A 19,462-nucleotide genomic window follows, 5' to 3' on the forward strand; every position below is an offset into this window, starting at 1 on the left:
TATTTAATATATTGTGTGGATTTTAGTATTTTACTTCAATGTGAACCACTTTTTGTGTATGAAACTATGCATTTTGATTCTTATCATGTTTATTGCATAGTATTGTCTAAATGTATTTTTGTTGAGAATTATGAGCTCATTTTATTTGGAATTTCATATGGATTTAATTTTATGGATTTGATTTCAATGTTTGAAATTTTGAATAACTTGATGAGATTAATATTATTTAGTGTTTCATATCAATTTAGTTTAATTAAATGTTGTTAAATGTTGTGTTTTGAATATAGAATCAATACATGTTTGTTTCATAGGTTGTGTATTTGATTTGAAAATTAATATAGGATGTGTATTTGATTTAAAAATTAATATAATATTTAATGTATTTTATTTTATATTATTATTTATTAAATCCGGTTTGACCCCGGTTGAACTTCTTGACCCTTGAACCTTGGCTTCCTCCGGTTCGAAGGTCCGGTCCGGTTCTGACTACCTAGCCTTTATCATAACCCCTCTGGCTTAGAATAGATTGGCCAATTGCTTGGTTATTAGGAAGGAATTCCCATAATTGTCTTTCTCTTTATTATCAGGGCCTTGATCTTCTTAAATGGTTGATGACATCCATTAAAGATATTGGTTTTAATTTCTAGATTTGTTGTTTTTAGCTTCTTTTTTTTTTTCCTTTAGCTTCTCAGCTTGTTACCTTTGTTCTCTTATATTTGTTATTTTATTTATACGGTTTTAATAATTAGCTACTCTGTAGTTTTTTTCCAAGTAAAAAAAAAAATGTATATACAAATATTATCCGTTTGTTTGTTGGAATGTTTCATATCATGAATACTGATATAAATTGACTATAGCTAGTCTCCTTTATTCTTTTGATCTAGCTAATTTTTTGGCTTATTTTTTTGGAGAAAAATATCATTTTATTGATTTATTTTATTTTAATAAATTGACTTGAAAGTCAATGATATAACCAACATTGGCTCCTGTTCTTTCGCTATTCAGGGTGATACTCATGAGAAATTTCTCCAGCTAGACTAGATACAATGCATGATGCATCTATTTAAATCCAGTAAATATGATACTATTGGAACCAAACTGAAAATGATACTATTGGAATCAAACCGGAACTGTAAAAATGATTTCAGTTCCAAACCGAAACTTTGAACTAGAACCTTAATGATTAAGATTCTTATGAGTTAAAAACTATAACTTGAACCGAACAAGAATTAAACCTCCGGTTTTGGTTATATTTTTATTTTTTAAATAAAAAATATATAATATAATTTTTTATATATTTTAATTAATTAGATCCAAATTATTTAAAACAGAATTGAACTGTATTGAAATTGAACCTAAAATTGATATTTTAAAACAGCGTTTCGGCTCAAATTCTATAATTTATAAAACGGGAACCGCGGGTTTCAAACCAGAACCTATTCAGGTCCACCACACTTCATTTCACAATTAATGATTCATTAATCAAGACATGACCACTTTTGTACCGCCAGAGCACTGAAATGAAATTTTTAAAATTGGATATCTCAAAACAATGTGTTTATAATTCCATAATCTTGAAATATATATATATATATATATATTTTATAAAAAAATAACACTGTAACAAGATCTCATGGTGAAATATGATGTCATGTCATCACATAGAAAAACACAAAAATTATTATTTTTCCATGGCCTTCTAAATTTCTAATACCACAAATTTCAAATTAACACGTTTTTTAATATATATATATATATATATAAATTCAAATTCGGTATACCATCCTACTTGTAAACCGCAGCGGGATATTTTATTTTTAAAATGCGCAAATAAATTTGGTGGTAAAATTATTAAGTAATTTTTTTATAAAATACAATAAATATATGTCACAACGTGCATAAATATGAAAAAACTCAATAAACATATATAGGATCTGTTTGATTTACGCATAAGTACAACACAAGGAGTACATCATAGTTCAAATATTTAATTATTATATAAATGCTTGTATTGTTCTACGTTTGATATTAGTGGACATCACAAAAAATTGTGTATTATTTTCTATTTGATTCAATACTGTATTAAAAAAAAATGTAAAACTATTATAACACCCTCTGTATAATATTTTGTTATTTTAGAAAAAAATTAACATGACAAAATGTTTTTAAAATTTCTTCCTATTTTTACTAGTCATTTTTTTTTGTATCAAACACTCGTTACCTAAGTTTTGACTTTGATTTCGGATCATTTTTAAAATAAATATTTTATGAAAATAATAATAATAATAGGTCAGAACATGGGTGATAATAAATAGATTAAAAATAATTTTAATCTCATTTTAATAAAATAATAAAATAAAATAAAATAATTGACTTTGACTTTATTTATTATTTTTTATTTATTACTCAACAATTCATTCAACCGACAAGCCACCTTCCCCGTAGTTTTCGCCATTTACCTCACAACTCAAAATATTCATGCTCTTTTTCTCTCTCAACTTTCCTTTTTAAATTAATTATTATTATTTTTATTTATCTCCGTTCCAAAAGGGCCCAAGTCTCCCCAAAACCTTTAATTAATTACTTAATTAATTAAAATATTAAAAAAGGAATAAAATCAGATCTCTATAAATAAGAGAAAAAGGTGCAAAGGCTGTAAATACGAGAAAAGAGTGAGAGAGAGAGAGAGAGAGCGCGAGAGCGAGAGGGATGGGGTTCTCGCGCATTCGAGAGGCCTTGCTGGCGATGATCATCGGCGCGGTCGCCGTCGCCGGCGATTCTGAGTACTATGGAGCGCAGCCACTGGCGAAGCTATCGATGCACAAGGCCTCCATCGCCATCGACGGCAAGGCGCAAGTGCGAGCCACGCCGGAACTCCTCGGCTTGAAGGTATGGCTCTGAAACTATAGATCTCTGGCCGGCGCAGCGAAACGGAATGGCTCCCTTTGCATGTGTCGTTTAGCGTTCGTCATTGGTTTTTACTTGTTTTTTTGTTTTTGGTTTTATTCTTGCTTTTGGATTTTTGTGAAACACTCCTTTTGAAATTTGGTGGTACCGATCCCCAAGAGTTTTATGGAGGTCACGTGTTTGAGCCTTACTCCATTGCGATGTTTTTTGTTTGGGTGAGAGTGTTGTAGAGCGATACTTTGGCGCATGTCCTTGACTTACCCAGTGGGAGGACCACGTCCTGTGTATAAAAAAAAAAATTTGGTGTTTATATATGAGTTCTTGTTTCTTTGGAATTATGCGAAATTCTGGGTCAGATGTTATTGTTCTTTAGTCTTTGAAGTATATGACGTTTTCACATTTGGCATTAAACAACACAGACGACTTTGCTTTGTGAATCTCAAAGTGCTACTAAAACGAATATTTAAATATAGCTGGAGAATAAATTTGGAACTTTAACCATGAAATTATTGTTTAAGCTTCTTGTTTGAATTTTTTATTTTTTATTTTTGGTTGACTTGATGCTTGCTTTTAGATTACAAGACAGTATGAATTCTTAGTTAACTCAGAAGAGATGTGTACAAGAATATATTCAATTGAATTATCATTTCACATGGAACTTTGACTATCAGGATTATTATAATGTTTTGAATAGTAAAAATTGATTAATTATTTTTTTGGATAACAGGGGGAGGATATTGAATGGGTCAAAGTAGACTTACAGAATGCCAATCCAACTACGGATGATTGGATTGGAGTATTCTCTCCATCAAAGTTCAAGTAATAGGACATCATTTTTAGATTTGAATAGGTTCAGAATTTAGACTAAGGTTCAAATTTTTCTATTAATATCCAGTTCTTCTACATGCCCTGAGGTTGTTGGTGATATCAAAGATCAGCTTCCATTAATATGCACTGCTCCAATAAAGGTATGGCTGAAATTAAGATAAATGTACTTGTATAGGTAACATGTTTGTTAACTTTTGTAAGGCCATATGTGGTTTCAGTATCAGTTTGCGAATTATTCGAATGCGGATTATGCAAAAACAGGCAATGCATCTTTGATGCTTCAATTGATCAATCAGAGAGCAGACTTCTCCTTTGCATTGTTCTCAGGTGGATTTCAAAATGTAAGAATATTTAGTGCGCTTTTCTACAATGATCTTGAAATAATAATTGTTTAGGTCCCGTGTGATTTCAAGACTAATTCTGCCTATCTTTTGATCTTGTATGACAGCCCAAACTTGTTGCAGTTTCGAATGCGGTCTCATTTTCAAATCCGAAGGCCCCTGTTTATCCAAGGCTAGCACAGGGTAAATCTTGGGATGAAGTAAGTTTTTTTGTTTTCACTATTTATCAAAGTTCTCTGCATAATTTACTGCGTTCCTTATTTTTGCCTTGAGATACAGTAATGGGTATAGCTGTCCATGGTATTTTCATTATTGTTCCTTTAGGAAAGAACTAGGTTGGAAATCCATGCATCATGACCTCATGATGGAGGCAGCTCTTTAATTTGATACTGTTTATAATTTTCTTATCAGTCCGCTCAGTGATTTTCAGATCTTAAGTTTTGAAGAGAACCTTTATATTGTCATATCATCCAAAAGAAATTTGCTCAATTTAAATTCACCTCCAAGATTTCATTTTTTAGCTCACAAGACCTGTTTGATTTCATTGTTTTTGGCTTTCAGATGACTATAACGTGGACTAGTGGATATAACGATAATGAGGCTTTTCCTTTTGTTGAATGGGGTCCCGAGGGAGGTCCACAAACACGCTCTTCAGCTGGGACACTAACTTTCAGTCGTAATAGCATGTGCGGTATGGAAAACCCTTCACTGTAAAGTTGTGCATACAAAAGTTTCAGAATTTAGATATCTGGAAGTCACTGCATTACTAGCTAGCATGTGCAGTGTAGATAAGTCCGCCCTTTAAAGTTGTACAAATAAAGGCTTCAGAAATGGATATCTGGAATCTGATACCACTTGTTCATGCATTCATGATAACGAGCATTTACTTCTGCATGTCGCAGGAACAAAAGTTCTGACTGGATTATTCCCATTTTCCCATGATTATTTTACATGCTTCAACTGCTTTATAATTTCTGATTATTATGTAAAGTTCATTATAAGTTCGTCTGGTTATATGACTTGTTCATTATCCAATTTTTTTTGTTTTTGATAGGCGCACCAGCACGTACATTTGGATGGAGGCATCCTGGATACATTCACACAAGCTTCTTAAAAGATTTGTGGCCAAATGCAATGTATAAAAGTTCTTGATGAACTTTCCTTTCTTATTTGAAGTATAGTTTTTGTCTTAAGACTTGATGATATTACAGTTACACTTACAAACTTGGGCATCAATTATTGGATGGAACTTATGTTTGGAGCAAGAAGTACTCTTTTAAGGCATCACCATATCCTGGACAAGACTCATTACAGAGAGTTATCATTTTTGGTGATATGGGAAAGGTGCGGTTTATTATCTTATATTTCTATGAATCATGAGCCTTGATATATAGGAAATTTGCACAGTTTAATCTGAGATTCTGAATAAATTCAGTCATTGATAAGTTTCTTTCTTTCATGTTTTTTTGCCTCTCTCTTCTTTTGCTTTAGAGTGTTTCAAATCTCTATTCTTGCGATAATTTATGAAACTAGAGAACCTCTTTCAAATTTTCAGGCGGAAAGAGACGGTAGCAATGAGTATAGCAATTACCAACCGGGATCATTAAATACCACAGACCAGCTTATTAAAGATTTGAACAACATTGATATAGTTTTCCACATTGGGGACATAACGTATGCGAATGGTTATATTTCTCAGTGGGATCAGTTTACATCTCAAATAGAGCCAATTGCATCAGCTGTTCCATATATGATCGCAAGGTTGATTAATTCCCTTTTTTTTCATGATCTTCAAAGTCCTAATACCTCTGAAGGTTGTTTATATTGTTAAGGTGCATGGTCTACTAATAATATCCATGGTAACTTCTTCACTGTTTTGTTACAGCGGTAATCATGAACGTGACTGGCATGGCACAGGATCCTTCTATGATACTGACGACTCAGGCGGGGAATGTGGTGTTCTAGCTGAAACGATGTTCTATGTACCTGCAGAAAACAGGGCCAAATTTTGGTAAGTAAAAGTCATCCATCTCCACTCTTATATAGCAAGCGTGTCAAATTCAGTTTTCAGGGTTTTTTTTGTTAATCTTTTCTGAAACTAATTCATTTGTCACCACAGGTACTCAACAGATTTTGGAATGTTCAGGTTCTGCATTGCAGATACAGAACATGACTGGAGGGAAGGCACAGAGCAGTATAAATTCATCGAGCATTGTCTCGCAACAGTTGATAGACAAAAACAACCATGGTTGATATTTGCTGCTCATCGTGTTCTCGGTTACTCTTCTGGTTTTAATTATGCGTTAGAAGGATCATTTGCAGAGCCCATGGGGAGGGAGAGCCTCCAGAAGCTTTGGCAAAAATATCGAGTGGATCTCGCTTTCTACGGCCATGTTCATAACTATGAGAGGTCTTGTCCCATCTATCAGGTATTTATTCGACTCCTTGAATTTCTTTTAGATAGAATATCCATTTTTTACCTTCATCATCAAGCAATCAGATTATGCAGATCATTAAATTGTTTGAGATGCAATTTGCATAACATAATCTGAAACATTTCATTGCAGAATCAGTGTGTAAACAGCGAAAAATCTCACTACTCAGGAACCATGAACGGAACAATCCATGTTGTTGTTGGTGGTGGAGGCAGTCATTTGTCTCCTTTCACTGATTTGAAAACATATTGGAGTATTTTCCAGGACTTTGATTACGGTTTTGTTAAACTAACTGCTTTCAACCATTCATCACTTCTTTTTGAGTACAAGAAGAGCAGTGACGGCAAAGTTTATGATTCTTTCACCATCTCCAGAGATTACAGGGATGTATTGGCATGTGTTCATGATAGTTGTTCTCCCACAACATTAGCCAGTTGAAGTATGTTTGGTTGGAGGGATTTGGTTTGAAGATGAGGCTTTAGAATGGATATGGTTATCCCACTTTTTTGACTTAAAATTTGGTGTTTAAAGTTCTCTCTCAAATAAGGTGTTAGCATGATAAAAGAAGACAATGTTTTGTTAAAAGATTTATATATGTGTGTATGTATGCATACAAACATATTACATGATATTCATAAATTAAATTTTAATTTGAATAAGTTCAAGGCAGTGCTTGTAGTGCATGATTTATCTTATATGGATTTACCTGTAAATCAAAGATATATTGCATGCCAATACTGGTAATTATAATTTTATCTAACGTAAAAATTACTAAATAGAAAGATAAAAGTTTGTTTTCCTTGCATAGTCCTGCAAAAATAAGATTTTTTTTTATGAAGATGACAACCACCGCTTTACAAGGGACCAAATCGATGGGGGAGGGCACAATACTACTCACCTAAAAAATTTGATACTAGGTTTGTCCATTCATTGAGGATTTGATTTTATATCTATCTATTCACCAATTTTTTTTTAAAAAAAATAATAAATCATTGATTTATTAAATGAGAAAACAAGTACAAGCAAAATAAGAAGGACAAGAAAATAATAAAGCGAGAAAAAATCACCGGGGGTGAATCAAAAAAGACCGAAAAAACAAAAAAAGACAAAAAAAAAAAACCAAAAAGACAGAAGAAATTAAACAATTGTAGAAGCAAAGTCCACTTTTTGGAATGTGACGCCTCCTCAAGCTGAAAAACAGAATCAATCACTCCTTAGTAGTAGAAGGGGTTGTGGCTTGATCGTCTGGACATATGCTTAAGAAGTTAGTAGAGTGTTTTAGTTTTTTTTTTAATGAAATCACCTGGAAAGTGTTGACTCGGGTCTTTAATTTCACCTGTCAATTAAATAAATGTTAAATAGTGGTTGTTAAAAAAAAAATATATATATAGTCCATGCTCTAATAAAAAAAATAAAAAAAAATATTTGCTTATATACTTTCCCACCAAAAGCGATTAAACAAATTTTATAAAAATAAATAAATTATTATTTACTATTTTTTACTACTCAAGTCTCAAGTAGGTCACGGGAATCGATGCGGGAGTTATTTTATTCTAGTAAAAATATAAACAATTAACATCAATTTATTAGATTTTATTTCAAGCTCTTTGATTTGTTCATCCGCGAGGAAGTCCAAATGGCCAGGGACGTTGCCGTGAAATCTCTGTGGAGGAGATGCCCAAGCCTTCGATTCGCTTATCCTATGAGAAGGGGAACCCTTCGCCATTGCTCATCATCAGCTTCATCCATTGACCTTCAAAGCAATGGTGGGAACCGACGGGAGGAGCCCTATGTACCGGTCTTGATCGTTGGGGCTGGACCTGTTGGCCTCGTTCTCTCCATTCTTCTCACCAAATTAGGGTCCTTTTTGAATCATTTTGTTTTTCATTCTCTTTTTGATTGGCTTTTCATGCTTTTGATTACCTATTTGAGATTCATGTGGTCTGAATTAATGGCTGGCTCTTGATAGTAGTCTCCTGCTGCATTGTGATTTATCCTGTGTTCTCTTTCAAGGATCCTAGGATTTTTGGGTTTAGGGTTTTAAACTTTAAATGTTTGGTTCCTATTTTATCTTATGTGATATGAATTACATATCGTGTGTGTATATATATATATATATATATTGAGGAAATGTACTAATTATAGGCCCGTAGATGACCTCGCTTGGATTTCCTCCTGGAACTTCTTCACGCATGAAGGAAAAAAAAATGGTGAAAAGTTACTACCTTGAGTTCAAACCTCTGAAGTGCCTAGTTGTAACTTTTTTCTCATCCTGTTTTGGTCGTCACTTGATAGGTTTGAGAATAAGTTATATCATCAAAAACATCACTTTACGCTTATTTCACAGTTTTTGAGTTGTGGTTGTCATAAAGATCTTAAAATACAAAGAGAAGGATGTCTATTGGATGTCGCTGTGCATGGAGGAAGCTAGGTCGATATATTTTCTTCATCAATTGTATGACTTTAATTATATATTGTATTTCAAACTTATTGAATATAATTCCACATTTTATACTTCCATAATCCTACAGATATATCATGTAGATATGCAATGCCAAAATACGGATGTCATGTACTTCCAATGATAACTTACAACCCTGGGGACACTATTTTCGGTGTAATGATTGAAGCAATTATCTATAACACTGCATCTTCAGTCTATTCGATTTCATATGTATAATACACATGTTATGTAGTTGTATAGAGCTTGTGGCAAACATAATGGCCAATAATGACTGTCTGTGTTACACTCTCAACCTTTAGGTCACTTTATGTTTTGTCTCCCTGACCTTTTAGTCATTTTGTTCAGATAGAGCATTTATCTATTTGCTTATTTTACCAACATTTAATGTAGAACTATTTTATGTGTTATTTATTTATTTATTATTATTTCTTTGTAGGGGTCAAATGTGGGGTGATAGAAAAGAATATGGTTTTCTCTCAGCATCCACAAGCACACTTCATTAACAACCGAACTATGGAGGGTTTTTGGTTATCTTCATGAACCTCAAAATATTTTCAAACTATCAGTTTAGTTTATTAAAAGAAAAATTGGGCGATGTGTTCCTCATCAAATTCCAATGCTCTGAGGCTGGTGTTTGGTTGTAGGAATCTTGCCAAACTCCCAGGCATCTTGTAAAGGAATGTAGCATGCTTATGCTTGGTGCACACTATTAGCAATATTCCCAACAATATAACAGTTCTAGGATTTTAACTTTCGCACAAATCACTGTCAAGTGATGCCCACCTAATATTTGGGTAACGCCACATTCCTATCTTGTTTGAAAGTTAAAATATGTTTTCATTCCAAAAATATCTTTTTGAACTATCTACTGATTTGTGGTTTGGAATTTAGTTTTGTAATATAATTATATTCTCATCCAAAATTGTACCAAATATATCAAAGTAAAATATCTGTCAATCATTAGACTGAATTATTCACAAATCAAACATGGTGTTTTAACATTTGTAGGAATCAAATTCCTTAGAATTAAATTCCAAACAAGCTAGTCGTGTAAAGGCATCTTGCAACCCATGAACCGAATGCCCCTTGAGATTAAGGTTCTTACATATTTGGCATTACTTTGTTGCTTAATTAAAGACTATTTCAGCTTTTCTACAGAATGGATGGTCTAGCAGAGGAAATAGAAAGGTTGCAACCACCTGTTGATTTATGGAGGAAGTTCATATATTGCACTTCTCTTTCTGGTTCCATTCTTGGTTCAGTGGATCACATGCAGCCTCAAGGTACCATCTTTTTCTACCTATACACAATGCAAGGAAAAGTATTTTGACACACTGAATTCTTGTTCACAGACTTTGAAAAGATTATCAGCCCTACTTCTGTTGCACACTTCTCTCAGTACAAGCTGGTTAGATTGCTCCTTAAGAAGCTAGAAACTCTTGGATTTTATATTTGTGCCCCAAATGATTTTGAAAGTTTAAATCACAAAATAATATGCGAAAGGAAGATTTTGATGGGCCATGAATGTCATTCAGTCAATTTTACAGACAAGGGTGTCACTGTGGGAGTTTCTTTTCTTGAGGGAGGGAAAATTGTAGATAGAGATATCCACTGTGACATCCTTGTGGGTTCAGATGGTGCCAGAAGCACTGTGAGGAACCTAGTGGGCATAGATATGAAAGGTGAAAGAGATTTGCAAAAGCTTGTTAGCGTCCATTTCTTGAGCAGAGATCTTGGACAGTACCTTCTTCATGAACGGCCTGGAATGTTGTTTTTCATATTTAATCCGAAGGCCATTGGTGTTCTTGTTGCTCATGATCTCTATGAAGGGGAATTTGTGCTACAGGTAAGTTTGGGGATGTTAATTGAAGCTCTTTGATTTAATCCTTTTGTTGATGAAGATATGCAATTGACATATCTATCTCTTCCTTTAGATACCATACTATCCTCCTCAGCAGATGTTTGAGGATTTTGATTTCAAGGTAATTCCTAGTGGATCAAAAGTTATCTCCTTCAATGACATCAACCTTATTGAGATGGATGGGGAAATTTCCTGTTCTTTGTTGTTACAACATGCCAAGTTACTTAATTTAGGGATTCAGGCAATTTCTCATATCTGGTATATTGCAGGTATGTGAGCAAATAATTTCTAATTTGGTTGGATGGAATCTAGCAGATGTTCAAATTCTAGATGCAAAACCATGGGCAATGCATGCGGAAGTTGCTGAAAATTTTGTTTCATTTGACAACCGAGTTATACTAGTTGGTGATGCTGCTCATCGGTTCCCTCCTGCTGGTGGTTTTGGTAAATGACCCACTAACTTGTGCTTTCTTTTTTAGCTTAACTAATTTTGTTTCATGTGAAGGTCAACTTTTTTTCCTGTTACTACTATGCTCTTTGTGGGTTCATAATGCAGGAATGAATACCGGCATTCAGGATGCCCATAATCTAGCATGGAAAATAAGCTCTCTATTAAATGGTATTGCTCCATGGTCAATTCTTCAGACTTACGAAACGGAGCGTAGGCCTGTATAACTTCTCATCTGATCTTTTGGATCACATATTTTTGATTTCCTTTCATGATGATGAATACTAAACCTGTATTCTTAAATATTTGCAGATAGCCATTTTTAACACAGAATTGAGTGTTCAGAACTTTAAAGCAGCTATGGCAGTCCCGGCTGCACTTGGCCTTGATCCAACTATTGCAAACTCAGGTAAAAGACTTTTCTGAAACTTGAAACTTTTAAAATTTATACTCTTAGCAGCTACTTCATCGGCTAATTGTCATGTTATTGTCAATGTATCTTTTCAGTGCATCAAGTAATGAATAGCAGCATCGGTTCCGTTCTACCTTCCAAATTGCAGAAGGTTGCTTTGGAGGGCATTTTTTCAATTGGTCGTGCCCAACTCTCTGAATTCTTGCTGAATGAAAAAAATCCCCTTGGATCTTTTAGACTAGCAAAACTGAGGAGAATATTCCAGGAAGGAAAGAGCCTCCAGCTTCAATTTCCTGCTGAGGATCTTGGTTTCAGGTCAGCATGACATTGTATTTCAGCCTAACTGATTGTCGCATGTTCTTTGGATGATCGATCAAACTGATTCTGTTCTCAGGCATTACAATGTTTTTTCAACATTTGGTCATCGTCATGGTCTATAATAGCAAAATGAAGTTGCCTTTCTTCATGTATGGACTGTTTAGTTAGTGAGCTCGGTTTGATACATAAATGCATTTTTACATTTCTTCACTATCTTGGCACATGATTTTTGGGTGACTCTGGAAGCAGCTGCTTGTTAGATAATAGATAGTCATATATATGTTTTTCACTTCAAACAGTTGTTTAAGTCTAGGCTTTTGTTTTAGTGCGTGCCTTATTTAAGCTGGGTGCTCCTTGTTTCAGATACTATGAAGGAGCTCTTGTGGCTAATGCGGGGCATGTCCCACCTCAAGGTACCGTAGAATCTGATGGTAATTCTAACAGACAGTTGAGGAAATATGTCCCCTCTGCAAAAACAGGTTCACGCTTGCCACATATGCAACTGCATGCGTTGAAATCTTCAAATGAGGTTTGTCCAATTCCATTTGTTTAGATTGCTTATATTTGATAACAAATATTTTTTCTTCATAAATGATCTAATCATTATATAAATTCTGTCTCGTATGCTGAGATTTAGTTGAATTTGTTCCCATTAGATTATGATATTCTTTATTTTATGGTTTCTATCAAAATGTGCTATACCTTACATTTTTAACATCGAGCAAGTACTCTCTAAATAAAAAATACAAAACACTAGTGATTATGAATAAATACCTTTTCCATTAACATAGTCCAGTATCCTCCTCCTTGCTGCAGGATTGCTTTTCTACATTGGACCTAATCTCTGGAGATAAATTCGAATTTGTTCTTGTTATAGCGCCAATAAAACAGTCATATGACCTTGCACGGATTGCTTTAAAGGTGGCATCAGAATTCAAAGTACCCCTCAAGGTTTGTGTGATCTGGCCACAAGGTTCTGCTTCTGAGAAGGCAAATGGCAGCGACAAGGAGTTGGAGCCGTGGAGTAATTATATAGATGTTGAAGAAGTTCGCAGATCACCTTCAGTGTCATGGTGGGATATGTGTCAGATGACAAGCAAAGGGGTCATCTTGGTGCGACCGGATGATCACGTTGCATGGACTGCCGAATCAGATGCTGTTAAGGACCCTTTACTGGAAATGGAAAGAGTATTTACTATAATATTGAAGAGGGAGTAGAACTTGCATGTAAATCATCGGTTTATATATACTTGGCTCTTTGCCTTGTCATTGGAAGGTCTACATAAACATCTGATCAGAACCACCTTGGAAAATATGGTTGGTTGCCGGTATAATGTCGGAACATCACCGGTTTTTATTGTACATGTGCTCTCGGAAGAGAGGCTTCAACAACTACAGGTTTTTTTCTGTGTTTATTTCTTGCCATTGTTTCACCAATTGTATCCCAATAATATCTCTATTTATTCTCAAGAGATCTTCTGTATTTTAGATTGTGTTAAAAGCATTGCTAAAATCGTGATATGCTCTGACAACGTTTTAGATGAATGATGTTCAGATTATCAAAACTTTTGTTTATGGAATTTTTGGGATACCTAGTTTTTGCTTGCCACTAAATTCTTCATTTTGTGTAGGAAAGTCAGTGGGGATTTAATATGCATATTCATTTATAAGAATTAGTGCTATAGATGATAGTACATGATATATATATATATACACTCTAGGGGAAACATAACATTACTAATATTTTCTTATAAAATTTCTTTCATATATTATTTAGATTCATTCTTACATATTTATTGGATGTATAATATCATAAATAATTTTTTTTTTTGTATAAATAGTTATACTTCAAAACATGAAAAGAACTATGTAAAGAAATAAAAAGACAGTAGAGCTCACCACTATTTTTTCATCTATGAATGAATGATAATTGGTAGTTAAATGTTTGTGTATGCACATGCAAACACACACAAAAGAGTTTAAATTTTCAATGGTATATTATGTGTATGAAAGTAGAAACTTCACCAAGACATGTGTAATTTCAGGTTTTTGCAGCAGTATGGATATAAAATACCACACCTGACAATAATGATAACACAAGTCAAAGGAAACACTACTGTAAACTTTGCACATTACAGTAGAGACGTTGAAGCCCAAATCAGAATGGGTGTGTATGGACCGTTTTCTATAAATATCTTCCCAATTCCACCCTCCTTTCAAGGGCAGTATCTTGTAAATAGAATCACTCTATTGATACAACCTTCACAACAATGAATCACTTGGAATTGCGAACACATACACAATCAGTGGAAACTAAGAGATGAATAATATGCACATGAAGCAATTCACAACTTCCGAATTGGTGTTAAATGAATCGATTTGGAGTGGAGTCTGAAGGCCAGTAATTCTCATTTGGTGAATTAAGTGTACTCATCAATCATTAGCTCACACATTTACAGCCTTGTCGATCAGACACCCAATTGATGCTATGATGAATCCCAGAACTGCACCAGCAACCACCTGAGGAGTTTCGAATCATGTGGATACTCAATTTAGCTCTCAGAGGAAAAATATAGCATTTATATATCATGCATATTTAGTAAAGACCATCACATTAAGTTCTGGGTTATAGAAGCTTCAAATGTTATGACAAATTTGGGTCACTAACAAGGCATTTTTAGGGCTCTACTGTTAAGAATCCTCCAAAAAGTTTTAGCTATTTTATATCCAAAACTCCTGAAAAGACGCAGTGGTTTACTAATAAAATTGAGTAACCCTCCAACTGAAAGAGGTTTAGGGAACTATGGCTGAATTAAAGATTAATCAAAGATATAGATAAGTTATGGAGACAACCACAGTAAAGCAATAGAATAATCTGACTAATGTAAAACATGAAAACCTGTGGCCAAAACTTTCAATCTTGAATATGCAGTACATATGTTAAGGGCAACTTGTGTAGTATAAATACCACACAATATGCCTAAACAGGGGCACCATAAAACGTCTATCAACTTGTAAATAAGATGTTTTGATTGCTCTAAGCAAAGGCACCAATCTAGGCCATGTATACTACAGAATATTAAAAAATGGAGAAAACAAACCTTCATTAAAAAAAATTTAAAAAAAGAAACATGATACGTCACAAAATGGAACCAGATTAGCCAACATTTACAAACACGGAATGTAGGCTTCAACAATAACCACAATGCAATGATTTTTTACAAATACAGATGGAAGACAAACAAAAATAAAATGCTGATATGATGAAAAATTTCATAAATTGAATGAAAAATCAAAGGGCTATATCAAACCTGTGGAGGGGTGTGGCCTAGAAGTTCACGCAGAGGTCTTGTGTCAGCAAGAGGATGCTCTTCTGGGAGCTCAAAGACAATTTGGTTCAACACCTACATAACACCAAAATAGTTGAAGAACATACAAGCTTTGACTGTTTAAATTATAGAACAAAATCAAAAGGCATTGCTAAATAAGAATATGGAGAGACTCGCACACAAGGACTAAAGAGAAAGTATTGAGAGGCTCACAGTGAAAAGAGGTGTATTTTGCCAGAGAACATGCAGATTCAAAGTAGAGGAATACCACTTTACAAATTTAAAAACTCAATGGTGACCAGCCAGCACCATAAGAAGATGTATGGTACTCTTATTAAGTAAGAGAGCACAAAACAGCTAAGCAGACTTGATGAATCTAGGGTTAGCATATTCTCAGGCTTCAACAAGCTAGCTCTACTATGTGCAAATGCTACACAAGTTTAGTTTTTGCAAGTATTAAATGCTTAAATGCACAGAATCCACATATTCATAACAGATATACAAACAGAAAAATATTATATACAACTTCATGTGCAAATTACAGGTGCATATAAAACAAGTCAGATTCATATGCAAGTCAAAGAAGTTACTCAAATATAAGCATTTATAGTGTGAAACAAACAATATTTTTCAAACAAGAGAATGGGAATAATAAATGCGAAAGCTGAAAATAGTACCTCCGCCTGCCTCCCAGCATGCAATCTAACTCCAGAAGCATCATACATCACCTGAAATTGGAGCAATGCATTAGAATTTTAACAAGGAAAGGTTCAGTACTAAGCACAGAAACAACCCAAAAGGCCATAACCGCAAGGAGATTACATTTTTCTTTTCTAGTTCTAGCATCAAAATTATGATCTAAATTTTAGAATGAAAGGGCAATATGTGTAGAAAATATATTCACCTCCAAACTCGCACAGAGCTCCATACTATTACCATTTAGATCAGCTAAGCAAGAAATAGTCATGGACAAATAACATAAGTATGATATCCATTCTTGCTTTTGCCTTTTCTTCTACTCAGACATCAAGCTGATCAAGACTATTTTAACAAAATTTGTTAGAAAGTTTCTCTTATTTTTCCTTTGTTAGTGGACAAGTTGATACCCTTACAAAGTCAATCAACTCCCTGAGTTGTCAGGAATCAAGGTTTCTTTTACTACTTCTTTGGTTCAAGCGCAAGTTCTGAGTTTGTGCCGTGTAATGTAAGTTCTATGCTACCTTACATTTACGGGTGGTCATGGGCGGGAAATCCCCAATCCCCGTGAAGGCAGGGACGGGGGCCAATTCATCCCCGTTTCCTAAACGGAAACGGGGACGGGGACGGGGGTGGGGAATGCCTTCCCCGCCCCGTGGGATCCCTGACCCAATTAAATATATATATATGTGTGTGTGTGTAGGTTTATTGAGTACATTTGAAATTCTAAAATCTAAGTACATTTGTTAAGTCATTGTATTTGATTGTAATGGCATACTACTTGTATGAATTCCAAATTTTATGTTTTGCTTTATATTGATAACCATTTGGAGAATTTTTTTTTTTTTTAAAGTTTTTATATGTTGGTTTGACAGGTTTGTTGAGCTCTATGTTGAGTAGTTTTGATGGTATCATATTTTTATGTATATATCTATGTAGAGTAGTTTTCATGTTCAAAAATATAACAATATGTTTACAAATATAGAATCCCCGTGGGGAGGGGATCCCCGTGGGGATGGGGATGGGGAAGCAATTTCCCCCTGTCGGGGAATCGGGGATGGGGAATCCCCGTCCCCGTCATTGGCGGGGACGGGGAAGGGGAAGGGCCTCCCCACCCCCACCCACCCCTTTACCACCCCTACATTGCAATTCAAACCAGAGATAATTGGAAGGTTCATGGCTTTTATCATCCAGTTTGCGTAGTTAAGCTCATCAAAGGCATCGGTTAGATGACAAGAAAGAAAATGTTTAAGTTGTTAATTGATAAATTTGGTGGAACCCAATGATGTATGAAAAGATAAATAACTCACAACAGAGGCCAATATCATTGCAATAGCAAACGACGAACTGCCAAAGCCATCTTTGAACCCAACAGCAATCGCAAGTGCAGTAACTGTTGCAGAATGGGATGATGGCATCCCACCAGATCCAATAAGTTCCTTGGCATCCCAACGTCTTTCCTTATACCTGAATAAGTAATAAAAATTAAATACCATAGGAGATAGTGCTAGTGCTAGTGCTATAGTGCACTTCAGTGGACTTACTCCAAGAAGAGACGGCTAAAAATACAAATAGATACAACCACATAACTCAAAACGCCATCATGTTTTTCTAATAGTGAACCTTTCATCAATTCAATATGATGAGTTAAATGAAACAAAAACTTCTATCAGGGTTTGCTTATTTTCACAATTCCATCATTATCCTTATGGTTATAGGTGTGGGCTCGTGGCACTCTATATACTCTTAAAAAAAATAAAAATCAACAACCAGACATGTTGCAGATCAGGAAAGCCTTACCAAGGATCTTGAGACTTAATATTAATGTGCAGAGGCCAAAGCGAATGGATTCATTAGGTTCACATTTTAGCTTAATATTGGGGTTTATGAATCGAAACGAATGTTAGTCTTTTATTAGATACAATCCCCTTATTATTCCATAGATATTACAATGTACTCCTCCGATGATTAAATATGTAGAAGTTACATACGAATAAGACAATGATATTCAAACTAGCTTAACTTAGCAATCATATTTCACATAGAAAACACAAACCATTCTCATATATATACACTTGCTCCATAAGAAAAGATGTTCTGTCACAAATAAATTAAATGTTCTGTCAAAAAAAGAGCAAATCACCCCATATAACCACATTATTAAGCTAGTGGAATATATAACCTGAGTATGTCATTTGGAACTTAAAATACTTCTATGTGCAGAACAACTAATTGTTATAGATTTACAATTAAGTTCTCCATACATGTAATATTTTCTTGTTATTAGGAACAAATCCATCCATCTCAATGATTTCGAGTGATGGCGGTCAAGTCCCCACTCACATGACTTGAGCCCTTACAAATTTTAGTTAAGACTGCTAGATATTATAACAACTGAAAACAAAATACCTCCATAAACTAATCCCATACTTCTATTTTTATTAACCATATAAATAAAAAAGGATGCTTACACCAGCATGTCTGTTGACCAGCATCTGGTTGATTAAGTTGCTTTAAGTTCTTTTGAAAAAAAAATTAATTAATTAATGATAACAATAATGCAGAACCAACTTTGACATTAATTATTACAACTTGCCATCTCTTTCCTTGAAAAGTAGGTTATGTATTTATGTTGGGATATTTTTAATTTACATTTCCCTTCTTCATCCTACTTTCCAGGATCAAGGAAACAATAATTTTTTTTTTAAATATATACAATTTGCATATCACTTCACTCTTTGAAGAGTAAATCACAAGAAAAAGAGACCTGATCATCCAAATGTTCCTTAAGTCATTCTTGAAAAACTAGAGTGAGTAAATTAGTAATCATAATTTATCAGAAACTAAATTCTATCTTAAGAGAGAATTAATGCGACGAAATATATTATATAGGTCCTTCTTGCTCTAATCTCCAAACTCTCTAATGAATCCACGAAAACAACAAAAACAAAGATCAAACTAACGGAACAACATCTCAGATCTCTAAGAAACACAAACACGCAGACATCAAAAACATCAGCTAAAACAACATAAATGTATGAATCCATCCAAAGAAAAGAGATCCACAGAGAGAGAAAGTGCTAGTATACCAGGTGGTGAGGCACTTGGTGGACTGAGCGATGGCGAAGGCGAGGAAAGCCGAGATGAGAGGATAGTTCTGGAAAATGGAAGAATAGCTCGCCGGAAGCGAGGGAGAAGGCCTCGTTAAAGCCGCAGCATCGTCCATTCCCCCTGTTCCGATCCTCCAGATCCCTTCTCTTGCCCTAGTTCTGCGAGCTCGGGCGAAGGCGATGGAGAAGAGAGGCAATGCGAGAACCGGAATTTGGGGGCGACCTACGAAGAAGCCCGTCTCTTTCGCGTGCGTCGAGGGAAGCTCTCTCTCTCTCTCTCGCCCTCCTTTTCTTTCATACTAAAAAACAATTG

The 19,462-nt window shown here is 34.6% G+C and overlaps 3 protein-coding genes across 5 annotated transcripts; 2 read left to right on the forward strand and 1 right to left on the reverse strand.

The window, feature by feature from the left end:
- The first annotated feature begins 2,660 nt into the window (after positions 1 to 2,660).
- Positions 2,661 to 7,170, forward strand: LOC120257528 (nucleotide pyrophosphatase/phosphodiesterase-like). The gene is made up of 12 exons (XM_039264993.1): positions 2,661 to 2,889; positions 3,635 to 3,726; positions 3,803 to 3,875; positions 3,954 to 4,076; positions 4,184 to 4,276; positions 4,638 to 4,767; positions 5,131 to 5,212; positions 5,288 to 5,420; positions 5,632 to 5,837; positions 5,962 to 6,087; positions 6,196 to 6,505; positions 6,644 to 7,170. Exons 1-12 carry the CDS (start codon positions 2,710 to 2,712, stop codon positions 6,947 to 6,949), a joined length of 1,854 nt encoding a protein of 617 aa, XP_039120927.1. The 5' UTR covers positions 2,661 to 2,709; the 3' UTR covers positions 6,950 to 7,170.
- Positions 7,171 to 8,104: 934 nt separating this feature from the next.
- LOC120257522 (2,4-dichlorophenol 6-monooxygenase) lies at positions 8,105 to 13,573 on the forward strand. Of its 3 annotated transcripts, XM_039264985.1 has the most exons (11): positions 8,105 to 8,371; positions 9,413 to 9,494; positions 10,123 to 10,258; positions 10,328 to 10,821; positions 10,910 to 10,957; positions 11,106 to 11,280; positions 11,393 to 11,505; positions 11,597 to 11,693; positions 11,792 to 12,011; positions 12,378 to 12,543; positions 12,831 to 13,573. In XM_039264985.1, exons 1-11 carry the CDS (start codon positions 8,148 to 8,150, stop codon positions 13,230 to 13,232), a joined length of 2,157 nt encoding a protein of 718 aa, XP_039120919.1. In that variant the 5' UTR covers positions 8,105 to 8,147; the 3' UTR covers positions 13,233 to 13,573. The 3 variants fall into 3 exon arrangements, with proteins under 3 accessions (XP_039120919.1, XP_039120920.1, XP_039120921.1); XM_039264986.1 differs by lacking the exon at positions 8,105 to 8,371 and having other exon boundaries at positions 10,134 to 10,258; XM_039264987.1 differs by lacking the exons at positions 8,105 to 8,371; positions 9,413 to 9,494 and adding an exon at positions 9,535 to 9,769 and having other exon boundaries at positions 10,134 to 10,258.
- A 448-nt stretch (positions 13,574 to 14,021) lies between these two features.
- Positions 14,022 to 19,453, reverse strand: LOC120257502 (uncharacterized membrane protein YuiD-like). Its single transcript, XM_039264957.1, has 5 exons — positions 19,129 to 19,453; positions 17,350 to 17,506; positions 16,021 to 16,071; positions 15,326 to 15,418; positions 14,022 to 14,534 (listed from the first exon to the last, which is right to left on the reverse strand). Exons 1-5 carry the CDS (start codon positions 19,263 to 19,265, stop codon positions 14,460 to 14,462), a joined length of 513 nt encoding a protein of 170 aa, XP_039120891.1. The 5' UTR covers positions 19,266 to 19,453; the 3' UTR covers positions 14,022 to 14,459.
- Positions 19,454 to 19,462: the final 9 nt, after the last annotated feature.

This window comes from Dioscorea cayenensis, unplaced genomic scaffold, assembly GCF_009730915.1.
Source record: "Dioscorea cayenensis subsp. rotundata cultivar TDr96_F1 unplaced genomic scaffold, TDr96_F1_v2_PseudoChromosome.rev07_lg8_w22 25.fasta BLBR01002168.1, whole genome shotgun sequence".
NCBI lineage: Eukaryota > Viridiplantae > Streptophyta > Magnoliopsida > Dioscoreales > Dioscoreaceae > Dioscorea > Dioscorea cayenensis.

Excerpts from the sequence above, each read along its gene's own strand:
- LOC120257528 (XM_039264993.1), top strand. The coding sequence starts at position 2,710 with ATGGGGTTCTCGCGCATTCGAGAGGCCTTGCTGGCGATGATCATCGGC. Across the intron at positions 3,727-3,802 it reads TTCTCTCCATCAAAGTTCAA|TTCTTCTACATGCCCTGAGG; the intron begins GTAATAGGACAT and ends ATTAATATCCAG. Across the intron at positions 5,838-5,961 it reads GTTCCATATATGATCGCAAG|CGGTAATCATGAACGTGACT; the intron begins GTTGATTAATTC and ends GTTTTGTTACAG.
- LOC120257522 (XM_039264985.1), top strand. The coding sequence starts at position 8,148 with ATGGCCAGGGACGTTGCCGTGAAATCTCTGTGGAGGAGATGCCCAAGC. Across the intron at positions 10,822-10,909 it reads AAGGGGAATTTGTGCTACAG|ATACCATACTATCCTCCTCA; the intron begins GTAAGTTTGGGG and ends CTCTTCCTTTAG. Across the intron at positions 10,958-11,105 it reads TTGAGGATTTTGATTTCAAG|GTATGTGAGCAAATAATTTC; the intron begins GTAATTCCTAGT and ends GGTATATTGCAG.
- LOC120257502 (XM_039264957.1), bottom strand. The coding sequence starts at position 19,265 with ATGGACGATGCTGCGGCTTTAACGAGGCCTTCTCCCTCGCTTCCGGCG. Across the intron at positions 16,072-17,349 it reads CAATGATATTGGCCTCTGTT|GTGATGTATGATGCTTCTGG; the intron begins GTGAGTTATTTA and ends CTCCAATTTCAG. Across the intron at positions 14,535-15,325 it reads TAGGCCACACCCCTCCACAG|GTGGTTGCTGGTGCAGTTCT; the intron begins GTTTGATATAGC and ends GAAACTCCTCAG.